Source organism: Talpa europaea, assembly GCF_964194135.1.
Source record: "Talpa europaea genome assembly, chromosome: 14".
NCBI lineage: Eukaryota > Metazoa > Chordata > Mammalia > Eulipotyphla > Talpidae > Talpa > Talpa europaea.
The window spans coordinates 65,102,591-65,121,261 of record NC_140082.1 but is presented as its reverse complement, the minus strand read 5'-3'; the positions used below and the strand labels follow the sequence as shown (position 1 = coordinate 65,121,261).

Genomic DNA, 18,671 nt, shown 5'->3' with positions numbered 1-18,671 from the left:
GGGTGTGGGCATGCGTAAGTGGGTACACCTGGGCTAAGTCTGGGCTTATATGGGTGGCGTCAAAGGGATGCCAGGAGAGCAGAGAAGCAGTGAGAACGCGAGAGAAGGCCTGCCAGCCTCCCGGCCCCCTGGCATCTCTGCCTGCCATGTACCAGGTAAATCCCAATAAAAGCCTGCAAAAGCCACTGAGGGCTTCAGGACCCTTTCCTCCTTTACTCTTTCTGCTTGGATCATAGAGATCCTGCCCTGTGGCCATTCTGCCACCATACTTGGGTTATGCATAGATTTCTTAAATGTCCCCAAAACCACAAATTATTTGTAAAAGTGAAAACTGATAAATTGAATTTTTTTTTTAAATGAAGACGAAATAGTCTTTTTTCTTTTTTTAAGATTTATTTATTTATACAAGCACTGGGTATAGTCAGAAGCGCAGGAGGGTAAGAGAATTCACCAGAGCCAGAGGGGAGAGCAGAGCAGGCAGACTGAAGAAGTACACTGCTGAGGGGAGCAGCAGGTAGCAGGAGAGGTCTGCGCGCTATGTGGGACCCTCGCCCCGCAGCCGGGGATCGAAATGGCGCTGCAGAGGCTGTGGGCAGCTTCGCAACCCAGCGCTCAACTGCTGCGCCACCAGGGAGGCCCTGATAAACTGAATTTTATCCAAATTTTAAACCTACATTAAGACCACCACTAAGAAAATGTAATGACAAGTCACAAATGGGGAGAAGATATTTGCAAACCACATATCTGATAAAGAACCTGTATCCAGAATGTATAATGAACTCATAATTATAAAAACAAGTGACCTAATTCAAAAATGGGCAAAATACTTGAATTGAAATTTCAAAGACATACAAAGGAACATGAAAAAAGTGTTGTAACATCACTAGTCACATTAAGAAAATGAAATTTAAAACAAGAATATAGCACTTCATACCTACAACCAAAGACCAATAACAAGTATTGATAAGGATATGGAGAAACAGGAACTCTTACACATGGCTTTATTAAAGTGATAGTCACTCTGGATGTTTTAAAAAATTAAATATAAATGTGCACTATAATCCAGATATCCTACCTTGAGGTATTTATCCAAGAGACTTGAAAAGATATATCCATGTAAAGACTTACATACAAATGCTCATAACACCATTTTTCATAAACTCCAGGAACTGAAAATTATCCAGGTGTTCAAGAACAGATGAATGTGGTACAAATATATAATGGAAAACCACTTAGCAATAAAGAGATGAAGTACACAGAGTGACATCAAAATATTACATTAAGTGAAAGCCAGATGTGAAGGACCACATCTGAAATATCACAAGATTTTTCTTATGTGAAATATTCAGAAAAAGCAATCCTATTGAGACAAAGCAAATTAATGAGATTGGGGGTGGGAGTAGGGAGTGATTACAAATGGACACTAATGATGTAGAAATTCTAACAGGATTATGGTGATGGCTGCACAATTCTTTAAATTTGCTAAATCATAAAATTATATTACTTTTATTGAGGTATAATTAACATAGCATATTGACTTCAGATGTACAGTATAATTTGACATAAGTCTAGTTAGTATCTGTCACTATATGTGCTTATAAAATTTTTTTTCTTGGGATGACTTTTACAATCTACTCTTACCAACTTTTAAATATGCAATATAGCATTATTAATTATAGTTGCTATACTGTAATTTGTATCTCCATGAGTTATCTTCATCACTGGAAGTGTATTCCTTTTAACCACTCCCACCTCTGGCAACCATCTTTCTGTTCACTGTACCTATAAGTTCTTCTTGTTGCCAGTTTTTTTTTTTTTTAAGATTACATACATAAGTAAGATCATACAGTATTTGTCTTTGTCTGATTAATTTCCCTTAGAATATTGCCCTCAAGGGCCACTTGTTGTTAACAGTTTACACACACACACACAAATTTCTTAATCCATTCATCTATCAGTGAACACTGATTCCTATTATAAATAGGAATTTTAAATAACACCACAATAAACATGGTAGTATATACCATGTTGAGCCAGTGTTTTCATTTTTTTTTTAATAAATACTCAGAAGTGAAATTGCTGGGTCATATACTTATTCAAATGAAAATCACTTAAAAATAAAAATAAAACAAAAATAAAAACAAAAACAATAAAAAATAAAATCAGATCAGAAGTCTGTAAGGTAAGGAAGACAGATGGTTGGATGCTGTGTATAAATGTGTCCCAAATCTTATTTTCCTTCTTACGTGGATTCTATAAATGTGAACACACATTTAGGTTAATAGTATAGGTTGATGTTTCCAAATAAAAATTTCCTTTAACCTTATAAAGAAAATAAGTGGAAAACAAGTTACAGAGCAAATAATTTTCTCTTCCCTAAAATTTTGGAAGCATTTTCCAAACAGGCAATCTCTTAGTTTATATGCTGAGTCTAGTGAAACCATATAGAGATTCATGATCTCTGTGTCACTGTGGATGTTAATTCACTGTCTCTAATGGTTGAGTCTATAAAATGATGCCAAATGCCAACATCCCAGTGATATTTTTCCAAAAGTATACTAGCCATGATATATAATGAGAACTTCTGAATTAATAATCACTAAATATATTCAGGCAAACTGGAAATAGCAATTTAGTCTACAAGTTATATCTTAAAATATTCAAGATTAAAAATATTCAGTGCTTTAAAAAAGCCTAAATAATACAACAATGTATACGAGGTTTCCCTTGTAAAGGGAAATCTCACATTCCCCTCCTAGTGATCAATATTAACTGTTATATACCCTTACATATTTTATCCTCACAGGGTTGTGAGTTTTCTTCCTCTCTCCACTCCTTACACATGGTGCTATACTATGGAAAACATGTTCATATGCTAACATGTCCAGTCATCCTTATAATTGTTTTCAAAGGTTTCATAAAACATGGATATTCATGTGCTTCCAAACCTGCAATTACATGCAAAATAAGAAAAACATCTTTAAAATGCTTTTCATAGTGAGACTGCTGATAGGTCAAATATAGACTCTAAGAGAAATTGCTTCCCCCAAATCATACTGTAGTAATTTCATTCCCACTGGCAGTACTTGGAAGTACCTATTTCTCCAATACTCTTGGTAGCATTACTTTTACCTTTTATAACTACCAATCTGCAAGGTGAAAGGTGGTATTTCATTGTATTACATTTTCTTGTCTATAGGGGAAGGTCAACACTTTTTCACGTCTTAGGCCACCGACATCAAATTTTCAGTGGCACATTGACTGTATATATTATCTTGCCCACCTTTCTATTAGTTGTCATGCTCTTAATTGTGTGTGCTTTTTAAATACATTAGGGATATCTTGAAATGTTTTTTCTCCAGTTTTTGTACTCAGGTTTTTAAAAAACTTGATTCAAATACTGGATGGTGTCACTAATATGTGGCATGTAGAGAAACCAAACTAAGGATCAGGTAAACACAAGCTTACAATCTAGTCTTTGAAAGTTGACTCCAGGACTGAAGCATCCAGAGGAGGAAGAGGAAGCAGGGAGGGAGGATTAAGAACAGAGGAAGGGGGCCTCCCCGGTGGCGCAGCGGTTGAGCGCTGGGTTGTGAAGCTGCCCACGGCCTCTGTGGCGCAGGTTCGATCCCTGGCTGTTCCCCGGCCACTGGAGGAGGGTCCCACATGGCGCGCAGACCTCTCCTGCTGCCCGCTGCTCCCCTCAGCAGTGTACTTCGGTCCTTCTGCCTGCTCTGCTCCCCGCTCTGGCTCTGGTGAATTCTCTCACCCTCCCGCCCTTCTTTCTGACTGTACCCAGTGCTTGTATAAATAAATAAATAAATCTTAAAAAAAAAAAAAAAAAAAAAGAACAGAGGAAGGAAGCACAATGGACTTGGGGGACTTTCTCACAAAGAGATTTGGTGGTGGGTGCATTAAGGTGGTGATACCCAATGTGGAGGGAGAGGGACTCTATAGCTACCTCAGTTGAACAAATATATAAATTTATAAAAATTGCTTTGTTCATTGTTACATAAAACTTTTCATTTGGCCAAAACTATTAATTTCTCTTTGGGGTTTCCAAGTTACCTATTTTTCTTTAGATTGCTCCCAAATATTTTCATTACCTAAAACTTTGATAATTTAGGGTTTTATTGCATCTGAAAATAGGTTATGTGAGATTGTTTTTCTATTTAATGCAATCTGTTCCCAATGGGGGAAAAAATGCCATTTTTAGCCTGTATTAAGTTCCCACATATGCTGCATCCATTTCTGGAATATCTAAACTATTTCCTTTATGAATCTGTTCTTTCCCATGACAATACCACATACTTTGATTATAGTAGTTTTATATTAGAAAACCTCTTCTCAACATGTTTTTTTTTCCAAATTTGTATTAGGAGCTCTGGCACATTCATTTTTCCACCTTAAAATAGTATTGTCCAGTTAGAGAACCCTACATAAGTAACTGGAATAGAATCAAATATGTTCACTTGTGAAGGACTGGCATTCCCACTCAACTATGTAATTCATTCACACACACACACACACACACACACACACACACACACACACACACACGTTCACATGGACACATATACACATATTTAATAGGCCTCCAGCCCATTGAAATATCTTTTTTTCTTTCTTTTTAATGTTTAATATGGCTCCATTAATCTTTTTTTTAAAAGATTCATTTTATTTATTTTTGTGTAGAAGAACTGGGGTGTAGACCAGAGATATGGGGAGTGAGAGGATTACCCAGAGACAGAGTGGGGAACAGAAGAGGCAGATTGACTGAAATACACTGCTGAGGGGAACAATGGGATAGACAGGAGAGGTCTGCTGCTCCATGTGTGTTAGCATCCTGATTGGGGACTGACCTCATGCCACAGTGGCTGGCGATAGTTTGATAGTGATGAGACAACCCTGTGTCACCAGGGAGGCCCTGAAGTACCTTTCTTGCCATCAATTTCTGGTTTTAAAATTTTGAATATGTACTTTTTGTTTCAGTAATTTTTCTGTGCTCTCATTATGCTTCCTTAAGAACAAATATACTCATTCAGGAAAGATTTGTAAAATACAGACAGACCTGTATCTGAAAAGAACCTCTCTTAGTCAATTTAATTAGCAAAAAGCTCACTTTTAAAGAGAAGCAGTAGAGAATCACTCAAAATCAAAAGCAAGTAAATTCTACCAACAACAGAAAAGGTTAGACTTTTTCGGTAAAAAAATAAGAGCACTCCTGACTTGGAGTATGGGGTCTATGTAATTAAGTTGAACATAAAACTATGTTCAATAATGTAATGTTTTTAGCCGACATAAGAACGTGGACTTTAAAATGCTTATTCTAATAGTACTTTTGGCTCTGAGTAGTCATTTTGGCTCTGAGTAGTCTATCTAATTTTGAACTCTAAGTAGCAAGAGGAAAGATTAAGGAGAAATAAAGGTTCATTCAATTTCCATTAGTATAAATCAAAATTATTTATTATGTATTAAATATAAATTATTTTTACATAATGGTCATTATTGATCAGTGATGTGCTTGTCAGATCACCTGTACTATCCTTTTACTTATGGAGTCCAATGGGCTGATTTTTTAAGAATTTTTCTTGAATGAAGTATTAACAAAAAATATATCTAATGAAGATAAATGATATTTAGATGTTTTCAAAGATTCTGTTTTGATCTCTCCCCACTTTATTACCATATACTACAGGGATAAAGCTCCTTCCTATATATACCAGCATTACTATTACTTTTCTCATCAGAACAGAAACACAATACACAAAGCATACTAGAAATATTTGGTTATTTTTAATCAGCTATTGATGGTATCATAAATTTAAGTGGCATCTAATTTAAACATTTAAAATAGTTCATTGAAGGGTAATCTACAACACAGTATGTTAAGCCTAACTGTCAAAATGAACACCTCTCTTTTTAAAGAAAGGAGAAATAAAGGCATGATCAAAATTATGACCAACAATTTGGGTTCATTTGTACACATTATTTTGTAGGCATATTGGCAGGCACAATGTTCAGAATCAATCCACTAGATTTAGAAAATTAGGTTATGATAAAAAAAAAAGGAAGAATATACATTTCAGAGTTAATATCTAAAATTAAAGAAAAAATACCCACCAAATTATCACAACAGATCTTTAATAGCTAATATTTTTAAACTTTAAGATTGTTTTAGGAAATACCTTTTCTCTTTGAACATGTAGTTAAATGCTCAATGTGTCAAATAATTTACAGAGAGAAATAAGTTTTGTGTTCTGTACAAATTAAAGAACCCATGAATATAACTCCTCTCCACCCAACCTCTACCAAAACTCAATTTTGCAATGGTCTCAGCAGAAAATAAACAGCTCACAATTTAAATGGAATTTATAGCATTACAAAAATTTACAGAACTCCTTTCCATTTTTTTTTGTAACAGTAAGATTTCAATGACAGACTTTTATGATCAGAATGTAAAAATATCTGTGCAAAACTGCATTATTGTTACCATTTAATAGAGGTAAAACCAAAGGACACACAATGACAATAATGAATAAAACTACATTGAAAGTAATTCCATTTTAGATTTCAAACATGGATTATACTATTACTATACATGAAAAGAAAATGTGGCACCATGAGCAGCAGGAGCAACAAATGATTCGGCAATTATGCCAGCTAAGGAAGCTGACACTGGAATATGCCAAAGTTTAACTCTATACCAACCAGCCATCTTAAAAGACTGGAAACAACTGTAGGGCTTAAAACTCACTTCAATGTCTTTATTCTTGAAAGTTGAAGATCATAAATGAAACATTTAAGAAAGTCCTTTTCCCATCTAAAGGAGTGTTTCTTGCTTGCGCCAATGGAAATCCTTAGAAGAGCTGAATCATAGACTCTCTGGATTTACCTACACCAATCCATTTAACTGGTAGGGGAAAAAAAAGAATAAGAATAGTGTTAGTTCATTTGCAACATTCAGTCATTGGGATTACAAAATAGGAAGTCTCCCTAGTTTTCTTAGTGTCAGCATTATTCCCTCGGTGCCTTTGGTCATCTTTCTGTTCTGGTAGCAGATTATGCCAATGTCTAAATAGAACATGCAATCGAGACAGTGTAGCACAGGGTAGCTGGCCTTATTGTTTACTGTTTTGAGTGCAAGACAGTTAAAATTCCTCAGTTCCTAGTAATTAGGATAGTAAAACATTGGTTCAAGTCAATAGAAACCTAAAGACTGTTGATCAAGTTTCTGATTAGAAAAGATAAATGAAAGCTAATGAAGATACTGATGTATCACTTTAAGTTTTATCTCTCAAAAAAGTAGAAATATCTGGAAGAGAATACTGTTTTATTTATCACAGTCTTAGGAAATGCCTGCTGTACTGTCTGTGGGAGTCTCGAATCATCTGCAAGACAGGGGTAATGTGTGACACTGACATTGTTAAATTTACTTTTGTTTATACATCAAAAAATGTTGGCTGAGGGCCTCCTCTGGTGGCGTAGGCAGTTGAGTACCATGCTGTGAAGCAGTCCACAGCCTCTGCAGCCACGGTTTGATCCCGGCCGGCCAGCGAGGGTACCACATGGCACGGCGGACCTCTCCTGTCGCGCCCACTGCTCCCCTCATCAGTGTATTTCATCAGTCTGCCTGTTCTGTTCCCCACTGTCTCTGGTGAATCCTCTCACCCTCCCGCAAATCTGGCCTGTACCCCAGTTCTTGTATAAATAAATTAAAAAATCTTAAAAAAAAAAAAAAAGTTGGCTGAGAGCAGTGAGCAAACATGCTTATTAAATTTGACATCAATCTGGAAGGGCAGCTAGCAATATTGAAAGCAACATTCATGGAGGATATTTCCCACTCAATTCACTTTTTGTCTCTCAAACCTCCAACACGTGGAAATAAAAGAAAAAAAGCAATATGTTAAAACAAACTTCAGGGGCCTCCCTAGTGGTGCAGCAGGTTGAGCGCTGTGCTGTGAAGCTGTCCGCAGCCTCTGTAGTGCAGGTTCGATTCCCAGCCAGCCAGAGAGAAACCCTCATGGTGTGGCAGACCTCTCCTGCCTCGCCTGTTGTCCTCTCAAGAGCAGTAACTTCGGTCTGCCTGCCTGTTCTGCTCCCCGCTCTCTCTGGTGAATTCTCTCGCCCTCCCACGCCTCTGACCTGTAACCCAGTTCTTGTATAAATAAATAAATCTTTAAAAAAAAAAAAAAAAAACTTCATATAACTAATTCAACTGTAACTTGCTTTGGCCGAACTCCCTGGTCAACTTACATTTGTTTTTGAATAAAGTTTTATTCTTTATTCTTCTATTCTTTTCAATTGAATTTCCTATTGTCTGTTCCCATTATTTTCTAATCAAGAAACTGCCCACCTCTCAAAGATGGTATAACCTAATTGAAAAAGCAAACTACAGACCATTTTTAGTGGTAGTAAAAATACAAAAGAATGTATTATTAAGATGGTGAAAAAGGGCCTCCCCTGTGGCGCAGCGGTTGAGCGCTGGGTTGCGAAGCTGCCCGCAGCCTCTGCAGTGCCGGTTCGATCCCCGGCTGCTCCCCGGCCACCGGAGGAGGGTCCCACATGGCACGCTAGACCTCTCCTGCTGCCCGCTGCTCCCCTCAGCAGTGTACTTCGGTCCTTCTGCCTGTTCTGCATCCTGCTCTGACTCTGGTGAATTCTCTCACCCTCCCGCGCTTCTGACTGTACCCAGTGGTTGTATGAATAAACAAACAAACAAACAAACAAATAAATAAATAAATCTTTAAAAAAAAAAAAAAAAGAACAACCTTTTAAGATGGTGAAAAAAAGAATGAATGCTGTTTGGTAAAAAAAATGAACAGAATTAAGACAGTCAAAAAGGGTGAGAGGTAATTTATTGTCTTCAGGTGCATATATATTTAAGGAATAAAATCATATCTTCACTGGCATTTAAATAAATCATGAGCACTTTACAAATAAAGATCTTTCTTTGATCTTATTTTACAGTCAGACAGTTAATTTGAAATTAGAATAAGTAAAGGTAGTTATAAAATGTTTATGCTCACCTGGAATTTTTAGCTCATCTTCAATAAACCGAACATAATTTTGAGCATTAACAGGTAGTTCTTGAAATGTCCTGGCATTTGATATATCTGTATTCCATCCTGGGAGAGTCTTATACTGAACTTCAACTTTATTTAAAACTTCTTGGTTTGCTAAAAGTTAAAGAATATATATGTTCATGGTGTATACTGGCTATTGTCAAACAACTCTGTGATATATAGCTTAGGTTCACAATTTCTTATCGACATCCTTGAAGCCAAATAGTAGAATTAAAAATTTTTAGAATTTAGAATGATAAAAACAGTGCAAAAGATCCGGGATAGTATTTTTTGATAAAACATATTTCTGGGGCCTCCCCTGGTGGCGCAGCGGTTGAGCGCTGGGCTGCAAAGCTGCCCACAGCCTCTGCAGTGCCGGTTCGATCCCCGGCCGCTGGCGAGGGTCCCACATGCACGCAGACCAATCCTGCAGCGCCCGCTGCTCCCCTCAGCAGTGTATTTCATCAGCCTGCCTGTTCTGTTCCCCGCTCTGGTGAATTCTCTCACCCTCCTGCGCTTCTGACTGTACCCAGTGCTTGTATAAATAAATAAATTTTAAAACAAAAACAAAAACATATTTCTGAAGGAATAGAGGAGGATTCACTCTAAGCAGTTTAAGTATTTGTCCTAACTACAGAAATATCTATAATAACAACATATACTATTAGTGCCAACATCAATGTAAGTCAAGTTTTTCAGCCAAATGATTTTTGGTGCCAAACTGAAAACTTTCTAGAATGTTTTAGATTTCTGTACAATAGCATTAAGTATTGTGGATCTGCAGATCTACAGCAATCTCACAAAAAGACTTGCACCTTGCTTCATCTGAGAAATCTTCTACTGTTTTTGCGACTCTGTACAAAAACCAAGTTGGAAATTTTCTTTATTGTCATAATCATTTTCTCCAGATGTCCCCTAACAGAAAATGATAATATACTAAAAATATGTAAGAGCGGTTTCTTTGACTAGAGCTAATATAGTAAAAGCAATAGTACACAGTCCAGATTTTTCTGTCCAGATTTTTCTCTTCAGAATTGAGACACTCATTTCCAAAGTTGTGGGAGTATTGCCTGCTGACAACTCATAGTTCAGAGTCTCTGCAGAATCTTCCTTCAACACAATGAAGGAAGCTTCCTTTCCAGAACAGCCCAATGATTTGCTAATGTGGAGTTATAAAGAACCTGGCTACTCACACCTTAATTTGGGACAACTACAACGGCCATTCTAGTCCCAGACCGCCCCATGTAATTCATTGGAGGATTTTTATGTAATTACATTTCACTTCAAATCTCCCCCTCACATATGTTGCTCAGAGCACTTATCAACAAACTATTGATATTTGTATGTCATTCTCTATATCAAAGTTTGTTCCCCAGGGAATTCAATATAAGGTAGTGGTACCAGGAGTTGTATGAGGAAGGAGGTTATAAAATTAAGAACTTGGAGCTGGAAACTGGCCAGCAGGCTGGCAGTGAGGACCATCTCTGATGACAGGTAGAAGATGAACTATCTCTGGCACATTGCAGTTGTTAAAACTTTTATGGAAGGTGAATTGGGATGCTGCACTGGTAGAAAGGAAAGCACTGAAAATAACTGTAGTACTGAGAAACGAGCACAATGGAACAATGGAACTGGATGGCTCTAGATGAATGCCATTCATGAACTGGAAAAAGACAATGATAGATTGATGAAAGACTGTGATCAGTTTAAGGCAAAGTGTGAAAGTCAAAGGGCTTCCGTGGCAACAGCTCAAGTCCTATGGCAGAAGACAGAAAGGTGATGACAATGCTCAGGAATTAATCACATAGACAGCAGAGCTCTGGAGAAAGCTGAATTCTCCAATCCAGCAAATCTAATCTGCTATGACAAGGCCAGAGTCCTGTTTGTGGAAAATGTGGTATCCTGAGATTTTGTATGGTACATCTCATCTTGATTTGCACACTAGAAAATACTGAATTCTCAGATTCACTGAACTCTTTAGGTCTGCATAATGTCCTATTACTTCCTGCTAAAGTTTAAGGCTTCCCCTTGTTTGAAAATAAAGCAGAGGTCTTTAACTTGCAAGGCAGCATGTGCCCCATTCCGGATCTACCTTTTTATCCATGCCCTCCTAACCAGCAAACAACATATAGGTCAAGTTACATCATAACTTAGCCACAGAACACTGGGACTGCTCAGGGAGAAGAGGGACTGTATTATGATGGATCTGTCCAACTGGGTTAATATTTACCTGGAGGAACCAAGGAGTATGTATGGAAATGGATCCTGGGGGTACCGGTTCAAGGTGAGCAGTAGATAGTGGACTATAAAGTGGAATAAGCAAGTGTACTGATATGGGAGTACTCCCCCATGACCCATAACATAAACATGTTGAACGCATACCACTAAATTTGTTCTAGGCAGCTTAACCACACTAAATAGAAATGTCATCTGCTTGTGCTAAACGACAGAAGGAATCAAGAGACTCACACAAATGAGCGGGATAAGATTCCAGAGATCAAGCAGTGTTAGTAGAAGGTAAGAGGCAGGGTACATTGTGAGTCCAGCATTGCTGGATTGAAGAGATCACTTTACACCTGTTAACTCTCCTGGGTAACCAGCTGAGGCACCAGAAAGACTATTTCCTAAAAAAACACTTTTCTCAAGGGAGGGAGGAATGCCTACATAGAAGTTACTTTCAAAACAGGGAAGATGAGATTCAGAAGCAAGGTGGCTGGGCTCAGAGGTACCATTTGTCTTCTCTCCTATCTTCATTTTCAGCATGTACTGGCTAACACTCAGCACCAAATGCATAGCAGCTATTAAACAAATGCTAATAATAAGTGAATCTGCTTGCACTAGTCACAAAGGGAATCAAGCCTGTGGCTATACAGCATTAATTATATAGAACAGCTTTATAAAAGTGCTCTAATATGTTCAGTTTATAATAGTCTTTATACATAGTCTACAAAAAAAGAGTACCTGGGAAATGAGGTATGATTTTGTCATCTAACTTGTAAGCAACTCCAACTTTGATTTCTGTAAACATGTCCAAAATATCCAATTTGGTAAGTGCCAACCTAATTTTGGAGGAAAAGGCAATATTAAGACAGTAAACTCTCAAAGACCTTAGCATCTCACTTGATGGAGAGTAAAAGGAAAATCACGCAAACTGAAAAGTTCCAAAGCAATTCTGAAAACTGGTTCAAGGAATGTATTTTAAATTATGGCACACATAACACATTAGAAGAAAATAAAAAGATGTATTTTCCTCATAATATAAAAATGAAAACTGATCTACCAGTGAATTACTTTTCTAATAATAACAACAGGTTTTTCACTGATGTGCCCACATACTCTTCCTCAGTTTTCGTATGATGAATCAACAACACATATTTGTGGGAGAGCTGCTAGAGTAAAAGATGAATTCATTTTGAGGCTCTGGAACACAACAGAACTCAAAATTCCACAGTGATGACCACATTTACATATATGCCAGCAACCCTCATTTTTTCACCCTGGTTACCATCACCTCCACCTTTCTGGTCAGAAATTGTCAAAGGAGAGTGAAGAAATGATACAGTAAAATTTGAAAATATTGACTGAAAAACCTGTGTAAATTAGATAAAATATTATGTTTTGGAATTCTCATCCATGTTATTTTTTTAACTTTTGTTATTTTCTAGAAGCTAAGCCTACTCAATACATAATGTTTACATAATGACATATATGTATTAGTAGCAATTAACTTTTACTGATCATTTTCAGTGAACTAGGCATTATACTATATGCTCTTACTACATTTCTCACCTAATTTTCAAAACACCCCCTTTGAAGTAGAAAGTAACATTATCTAAGTTTTAAAGATGATGAAAACAGTCACAAAAAAGTCAACTTCCTGAAGTCACACAGAATGATGCATGATATCTGAGATTTGAATACAGAAGTCAGACATCAAACCCAGGCACTGAACCACTGTTGCATTGATTTCCCTCTGTATATACACTCATGCTTATTCTTTTTCTCTCTATCTACCTTACTTCCCTGTATACTTATATGCCTGTACCTGTAAGAATATTACAATTTTTTTCTCCCTATGTCGGATGTCTAGGAAGATAAACTGGGACACGTCTCTTGTGTATTTTTCTCCTTAGCTCCATTTATACTTTGAATTACGATTCCAACTTGGAGTCTAAACAGTGAAATTTTTCCATCATAAATACTACCTCAAAACTGATTTGCATGAAATCAATGTGGTCATGAAATGTCCCAATATGTCTTGAAATGTTCTGCGGTATACTCACGCAGTAAATCCATTAATCATATGAGCGTATTTGAGCAAAACAAGATCGAGCCAGCCACACCTCCTTTTCCTTCCAGTAGTTACACCAAACTCTCCACCTCTTGTTTGTAACAATTCTCCAATTTCCTAGAGTACAGAAAATAAAATTCCATGACTAGAAAGAATACCAATGCTATAAATCTAGTGGAATGATATTTAAGTCCATATTATAAGTCAAAACCTCTTTGAGATCAACATCTTTCAGTGTTGATGAAAGACTTCCTTAGAGATGAAGGATTTTATGTGAGAGAGGCATATCATTTGGAATAGATACAGTCTTGCTTTCATTTTTTACCATGTTTTTAAAAGTCATTATTTATTATATAGATGACTTTGTAAATTTAGATTAATATACTAAACAAACCTAAATACTGTATGTTAAACATAAAGTTGTTAATTTGATATATCAAAATTGTCAGTATTAAAATAAACAAGATAAGCACCCATTTATAATAAAAACTCTTAATGGGAACTGAAAACCTACATCAATATAATAAAGTCCATATATCACAAACCTACAGTCAATACTTAGTGGTGAAAATCTGAAAGCTTTCCTTTTAATAATCAGTAACAAGACAAAGATGCCCTCTTCTGTTTAATTCAGTATTAGAAATTTTAATGACAGCAATTAGATAACAACAAACAATAGCGATAGAGCTTGGAAAAGAAATTAAACTAAGATTATTTGGAGATATGATACTACATACAGAAAATCTGTTTTCTCTAACATCTGTTGTAACTTGTCATTTCTGGTTCTACTTATTAGTCTTCTATCTTTCTTAATGAACCTAACAAAAGGTTTGTCTATTTTATTTATCTTCTCAAAGAAACAGTTTTTGGTTTCATAGATCTTTTGAACCACCTTTTTGATTTTGATATCATTTATTTCTGCTCTTTCTTTCCTTCTACTGCCACTTATTTGTTTACTTTTGTTCTTTTTCTAGTTACTTAAGATGTAAGTTTATTTATTAGAGGTCTCTCCTGTATCTTGATGCAGACAGACCCATATTGCTATTAACTTTCTTCTTAGTATTGCTTTTGCTGGCCTCAAGGGTTTTAGTAGCTCATGTCTTTATTTTTGTCAGTATCGGCTATTTTAAAATTTCTCCTTCGATATCCTATTAACCCAATATTCACTACACTACATGTTGTTTAGTCTCTACGTATTTGAGGTTTTCCGACCTCTTTTGTGGTTGATTTCCTGTAGCAGATATTTTCTGTAGCAGTTCTTGTCTAAGGACTCTCTGCCTATGTCTATGCAGACATTTCTTTTAATAAAACTTTCCCCTTCAAAAGCAGCAACAGCTCTCTGCTCACCTGTCTATGCAATTGTCTTTTCCCCCTTCTTACTTTTCTCATAAACCTGCCCTTTTAACATGAAAAAAAACAAAACCCAGTATTTTATGATTTCAATCTTCCTGAATTTAGCCACTCGACTTGCTGACCCAGTATATATATGGTCTATCCTTGAGAAGGTTCCTTTGTACATGTGTATTTGTGAAGAATTTATACTTAGCTTTTGGGAGGAGGAGTTCCCTATAAATGTCTGTTTAGGGCTCATAACTCTTGTTGCCTTGCTGATTTCCTGTCTGGTTGGTCTATCCATTGATTTAAATGCAGTGTTGGAGTCTACTGCTGCTATTGTGCTGCTATCTTTGTCTGTTTTTAGGGTTATAATAGTTGTTTTTATTATTTTGATACTACTTCTTTTGGTGCTTACATATTCATGAGTTGTGTTTTGCGTGCTTAATCATTATATAACATCCATCCCTTCTCTTGCTAAATGTCTTAGCTGGAAGTCTATTTTATCTGATATAAGTATAGCCATCCCTGCCTTTTTTAGTGTGCTTTTTTAGTGTAGGATGTATTTTAACCGTTTACTTTCAGCCTATGTTTATTTTTGGACCCCAGATGAGTCTCCTGAAGATAAAATAAAGTGGAGTTTTGGTTTCTGACCTAACTGGCCACTCAGTGTCTTTTAATTGGTGAGTTTAGATCACAAAGTGCTGCAACTAACAATAAAGGTGTGTGTACATTTAAAAAGATATATTGCTTGATATGTCTTGCAAATTAATAAAAGCACAGAAGCCAAGTATTTGTTAAGGAAATAAAGGATAAATATTGATTTTAAAACTTTTTGAATTAATTTACTAGGGAATAGGCTTACATTATCCTGCTCTGTAGGAAAGGCACCAATACCAACTCTCGTCGTATAAGCTTTCACAACTCCATATACTTCTCCAACATTTTGAGGAGGCATACCCAGTCCAGTGCAAACACCTCCAACAGTACAGTTTGAGGAGGTTACAAAAGGATATGTTCCTAAAGACAGAAACAAACATAAAAATATACAAATAGTCATACATTATTTAAAAATAGAATTATAACAGGACGGAAAATAACTACTTTATTTAAAAGTAAAATAAAACAGAATTACTATAAAAGTTCTGCTCAGGGGCCTCCCCTGATGGCGCCACGGTTGAGCACTGGGCTGTGAAGTTGCCCGCAGCCTCTGCAGCGCTGGTTCGATCCCCGGCCACCGGCAAGGGTCCCACATGGCGCGCCGACCTCTCCTGTCTCACCCACTGCTCCCCTCAGCAGTGTGTTTTGTCGGTCTGCCTGTTCTGTTCCCCGCTCTGGCTCTGGTGAATTCTCTCACCCTCCCGCGCTTCTGAATGTATCCAGTGCTTGTATAAATAAATAAATAAATAAATCTTAAAAAAAAAAAAATTCTGCTCAAAATATATTCTAGGTGTTGGACAGATTTGAACAGAATTTGAACATAACCATAACCACCTCTCAGAGTCTCAAAATGTTTTATTCTTGATTCTTTTGTCTACAATCAGATATTAACAGGTGGTTAAAGCTATAACTGCAGAACTTGCTTATACTGCAGTTTCTTAAGTGCTCGCAGAGTTTACCAACTCAGTTCTGTATGGCAGGTACTAACCTAACAGATTGCTAAATAATTAATGCCAAAACCTTAGTATTAGTCCACTATGTAGCTTTGTAATCTATATATTTTAATAATCTTCCCTTAGTTTAAAACAAATTCATTATACTCCTTTGATGTGAATATTTAAAGTACAGCAGCAACCTGTAACATTTTCTTACCTTTTGACCTCTATTATGGGAATAATCCCAGAAACGAAAGAGAAAATTAAGTGGTATATCTGTCCCCCAGAACTCCTCTTCATATTTAACTACTGTGCTAATTAACCAACCTGCTTTCTTTTCATGTTTACACTATGTTGTTTCTCTTTATTTCATGTTTAGATGGACAGTTCAACAAACTAATCCAACAGCTGTGTGAAGATGTTAAGCTTTAACTTTTGGAAAAAGGAGGGAATGCTCTAAATACATCCAGAATCTCATGTCCAGGAGTTAAACAGACTTCTACGGATCATAGATTATGCATATATTACATGCATATAAAATCTTTTGATATTATAAAAAATAGCTGAATTTAAAGATAAAAGGTCCTTCCATAGGATTCATCTAATCATCTTATAATTCCAAGGAAATGAGATCAAGAATTGAACCCTGAGTCAAATAATGAAAATCATAATTTACAGAATACCAAAGCCACTGAATTCAAATAGTGATTTCATTTTTCTAACAAACTATACAACTTAACACATGTATTGTATTCTCTACAATATAAAAGCTTTGTTTTAAAACCCTTAATGCTAATATTAATTATTTATATCTTAAGTACCTTAGGGTTCAGTGAAGCTCCTAAGTCATATTTCACTTACCAAAATCAATATCTAGTAGTGCTGCATTTGCACCTTCTACCAAGATTTTCTTTGGTGGTCCATGTAGGGCTTCATATAGGAAATAAACTCCATCTTTCACCATTGGTTTTATCCTTTCCATGTAACCCTATATACAAAGGCAAAACCCAATTTCAATGCATACTAATAAATTTACAATATAACCAGTATGAGTAAAAATTACCTGCTTTATGACAATGAGAAGTGACAAATGCAATGTAGAAAGTGATTGGTGGGACTCCCTGGAGGGGTTAAGTCTCAGTGCTACCACCTTGACGGCCCACCACCATGGCCTGAGTTCCATCCCCAGCCTGAGTTCAATCCCTGGCTGGGGAGTTGACCCACATGGTGCAGCAGACCTCTCCTGTTTTGTCTGCTATTTTCCTTAGCAGTGTATTTCAGTACATCTGACTGTTCTGCTCCCAAATCTGTCTATGGACCTGTCTATCCACCTCTGGCCTACACCCCAGTTCTTCTATGCAAAAATGAATTTTAAAATGTTAAAAAAAAAAAAAGGGAATTTTCTCTACCAACTTGCATCAGGGTCACTCTCAAAATGTGCTCAGGCCCACAAATTACATTGTCAAGAAAGCATAATAAATTATTCAATAATTTTATTAATATCCTTTTGCTATTGTATTCTACTATAGTAAAATATCTCAGAAGTATTACAATTAGACAATATCAAATACTATTTTTAATATGTGCATTACAACTTTCTCAAAACATATTTCAAGTTTTAATACCACTAGATACTTTTAGAATTCAATTTAAAATGTAATATATATAAATAAGAGCTTCCCCATGCCTATCATATCACTGCAAAAAAAGCCTCTAGTTTCAACTATATATAAATACTTAGCTGCAATAATATGGAAATTCTGAGATTTATTCATGAACATACTTGAGAATGTTACACACATTGATGAAAATATGGTCCTTCCTTGGTCTAGTCTCCAATCTTGCACTTACTCCTGTTTTAGCCTTTTTTAAAAAAATCAATAAAATGACAATACTCTTTCATCATGTCCCTTATCCTTAAACATCTGGTTTAACATGTATTACCTATTAAGAACCTTCTTACCCAGCTGTGTTTATTATATTCATCTATTTTACATTTACGAGTAACATTCATAAACTAGAACTTAAAAGCCATGCACACAACTTTAACACATAAATATTTCCAAGTTGCTAGCAATAATTGAAAATATTTGTTGCATGAAAGAATGAAAAGAAAATGGCAAAAATTAAAAGAAAATTTATTCTAAGCAACAATCAATATACTGAAATCCATTTGGAATGTTCCTTGGCATTTTGTTTAGGAATTTAGTGAATGGATAGACCTAAGATGTGCAGCCCTTCTTAAATGGCATAAAAAGGTGGAAAATTCCTATTCAGACATGGACTTGATGTTCATACTCTGTTGCAGTAATAATCAGATATGTAAGAAGCAGTGTGAAAGACTGTGGAGGAATGGGAGGCTGGAGAAAATCAGATAATTCACTGCTG

The 18,671-nt window shown here is 36.1% G+C and overlaps 1 protein-coding gene across 2 annotated transcripts in view; it reads right to left on the bottom strand.

Moving 5' to 3' along the window:
• Positions 1–6,860: 6,860 nt before the first annotated feature.
• The window catches only part of ADSS2 (adenylosuccinate synthase 2), a gene marked incomplete at both ends in the record, with an annotated part of 44,564 nt that continues 32,753 nt past the window's right edge, over positions 6,861–18,671 (bottom strand). Inside the window, 6 exons of one of the 2 annotated variants that reach the window (XM_084253428.1) lie at positions 6,861–6,913; positions 9,030–9,179; positions 12,027–12,124; positions 13,349–13,473; positions 15,554–15,708; positions 17,145–17,271. In XM_084253428.1, coding sequence (XP_084109554.1) covers positions 6,861–6,913; positions 9,030–9,179; positions 12,027–12,124; positions 13,349–13,473; positions 15,554–15,708; positions 17,145–17,271 — 708 coding nt within the window. The remainder of the gene's footprint in view (positions 6,914–9,029; positions 9,180–12,026; positions 12,125–13,348; positions 13,474–15,553; positions 15,709–17,144; positions 17,272–18,671) is intronic. The other variant, XM_084253427.1, reaches the window with a different exon arrangement.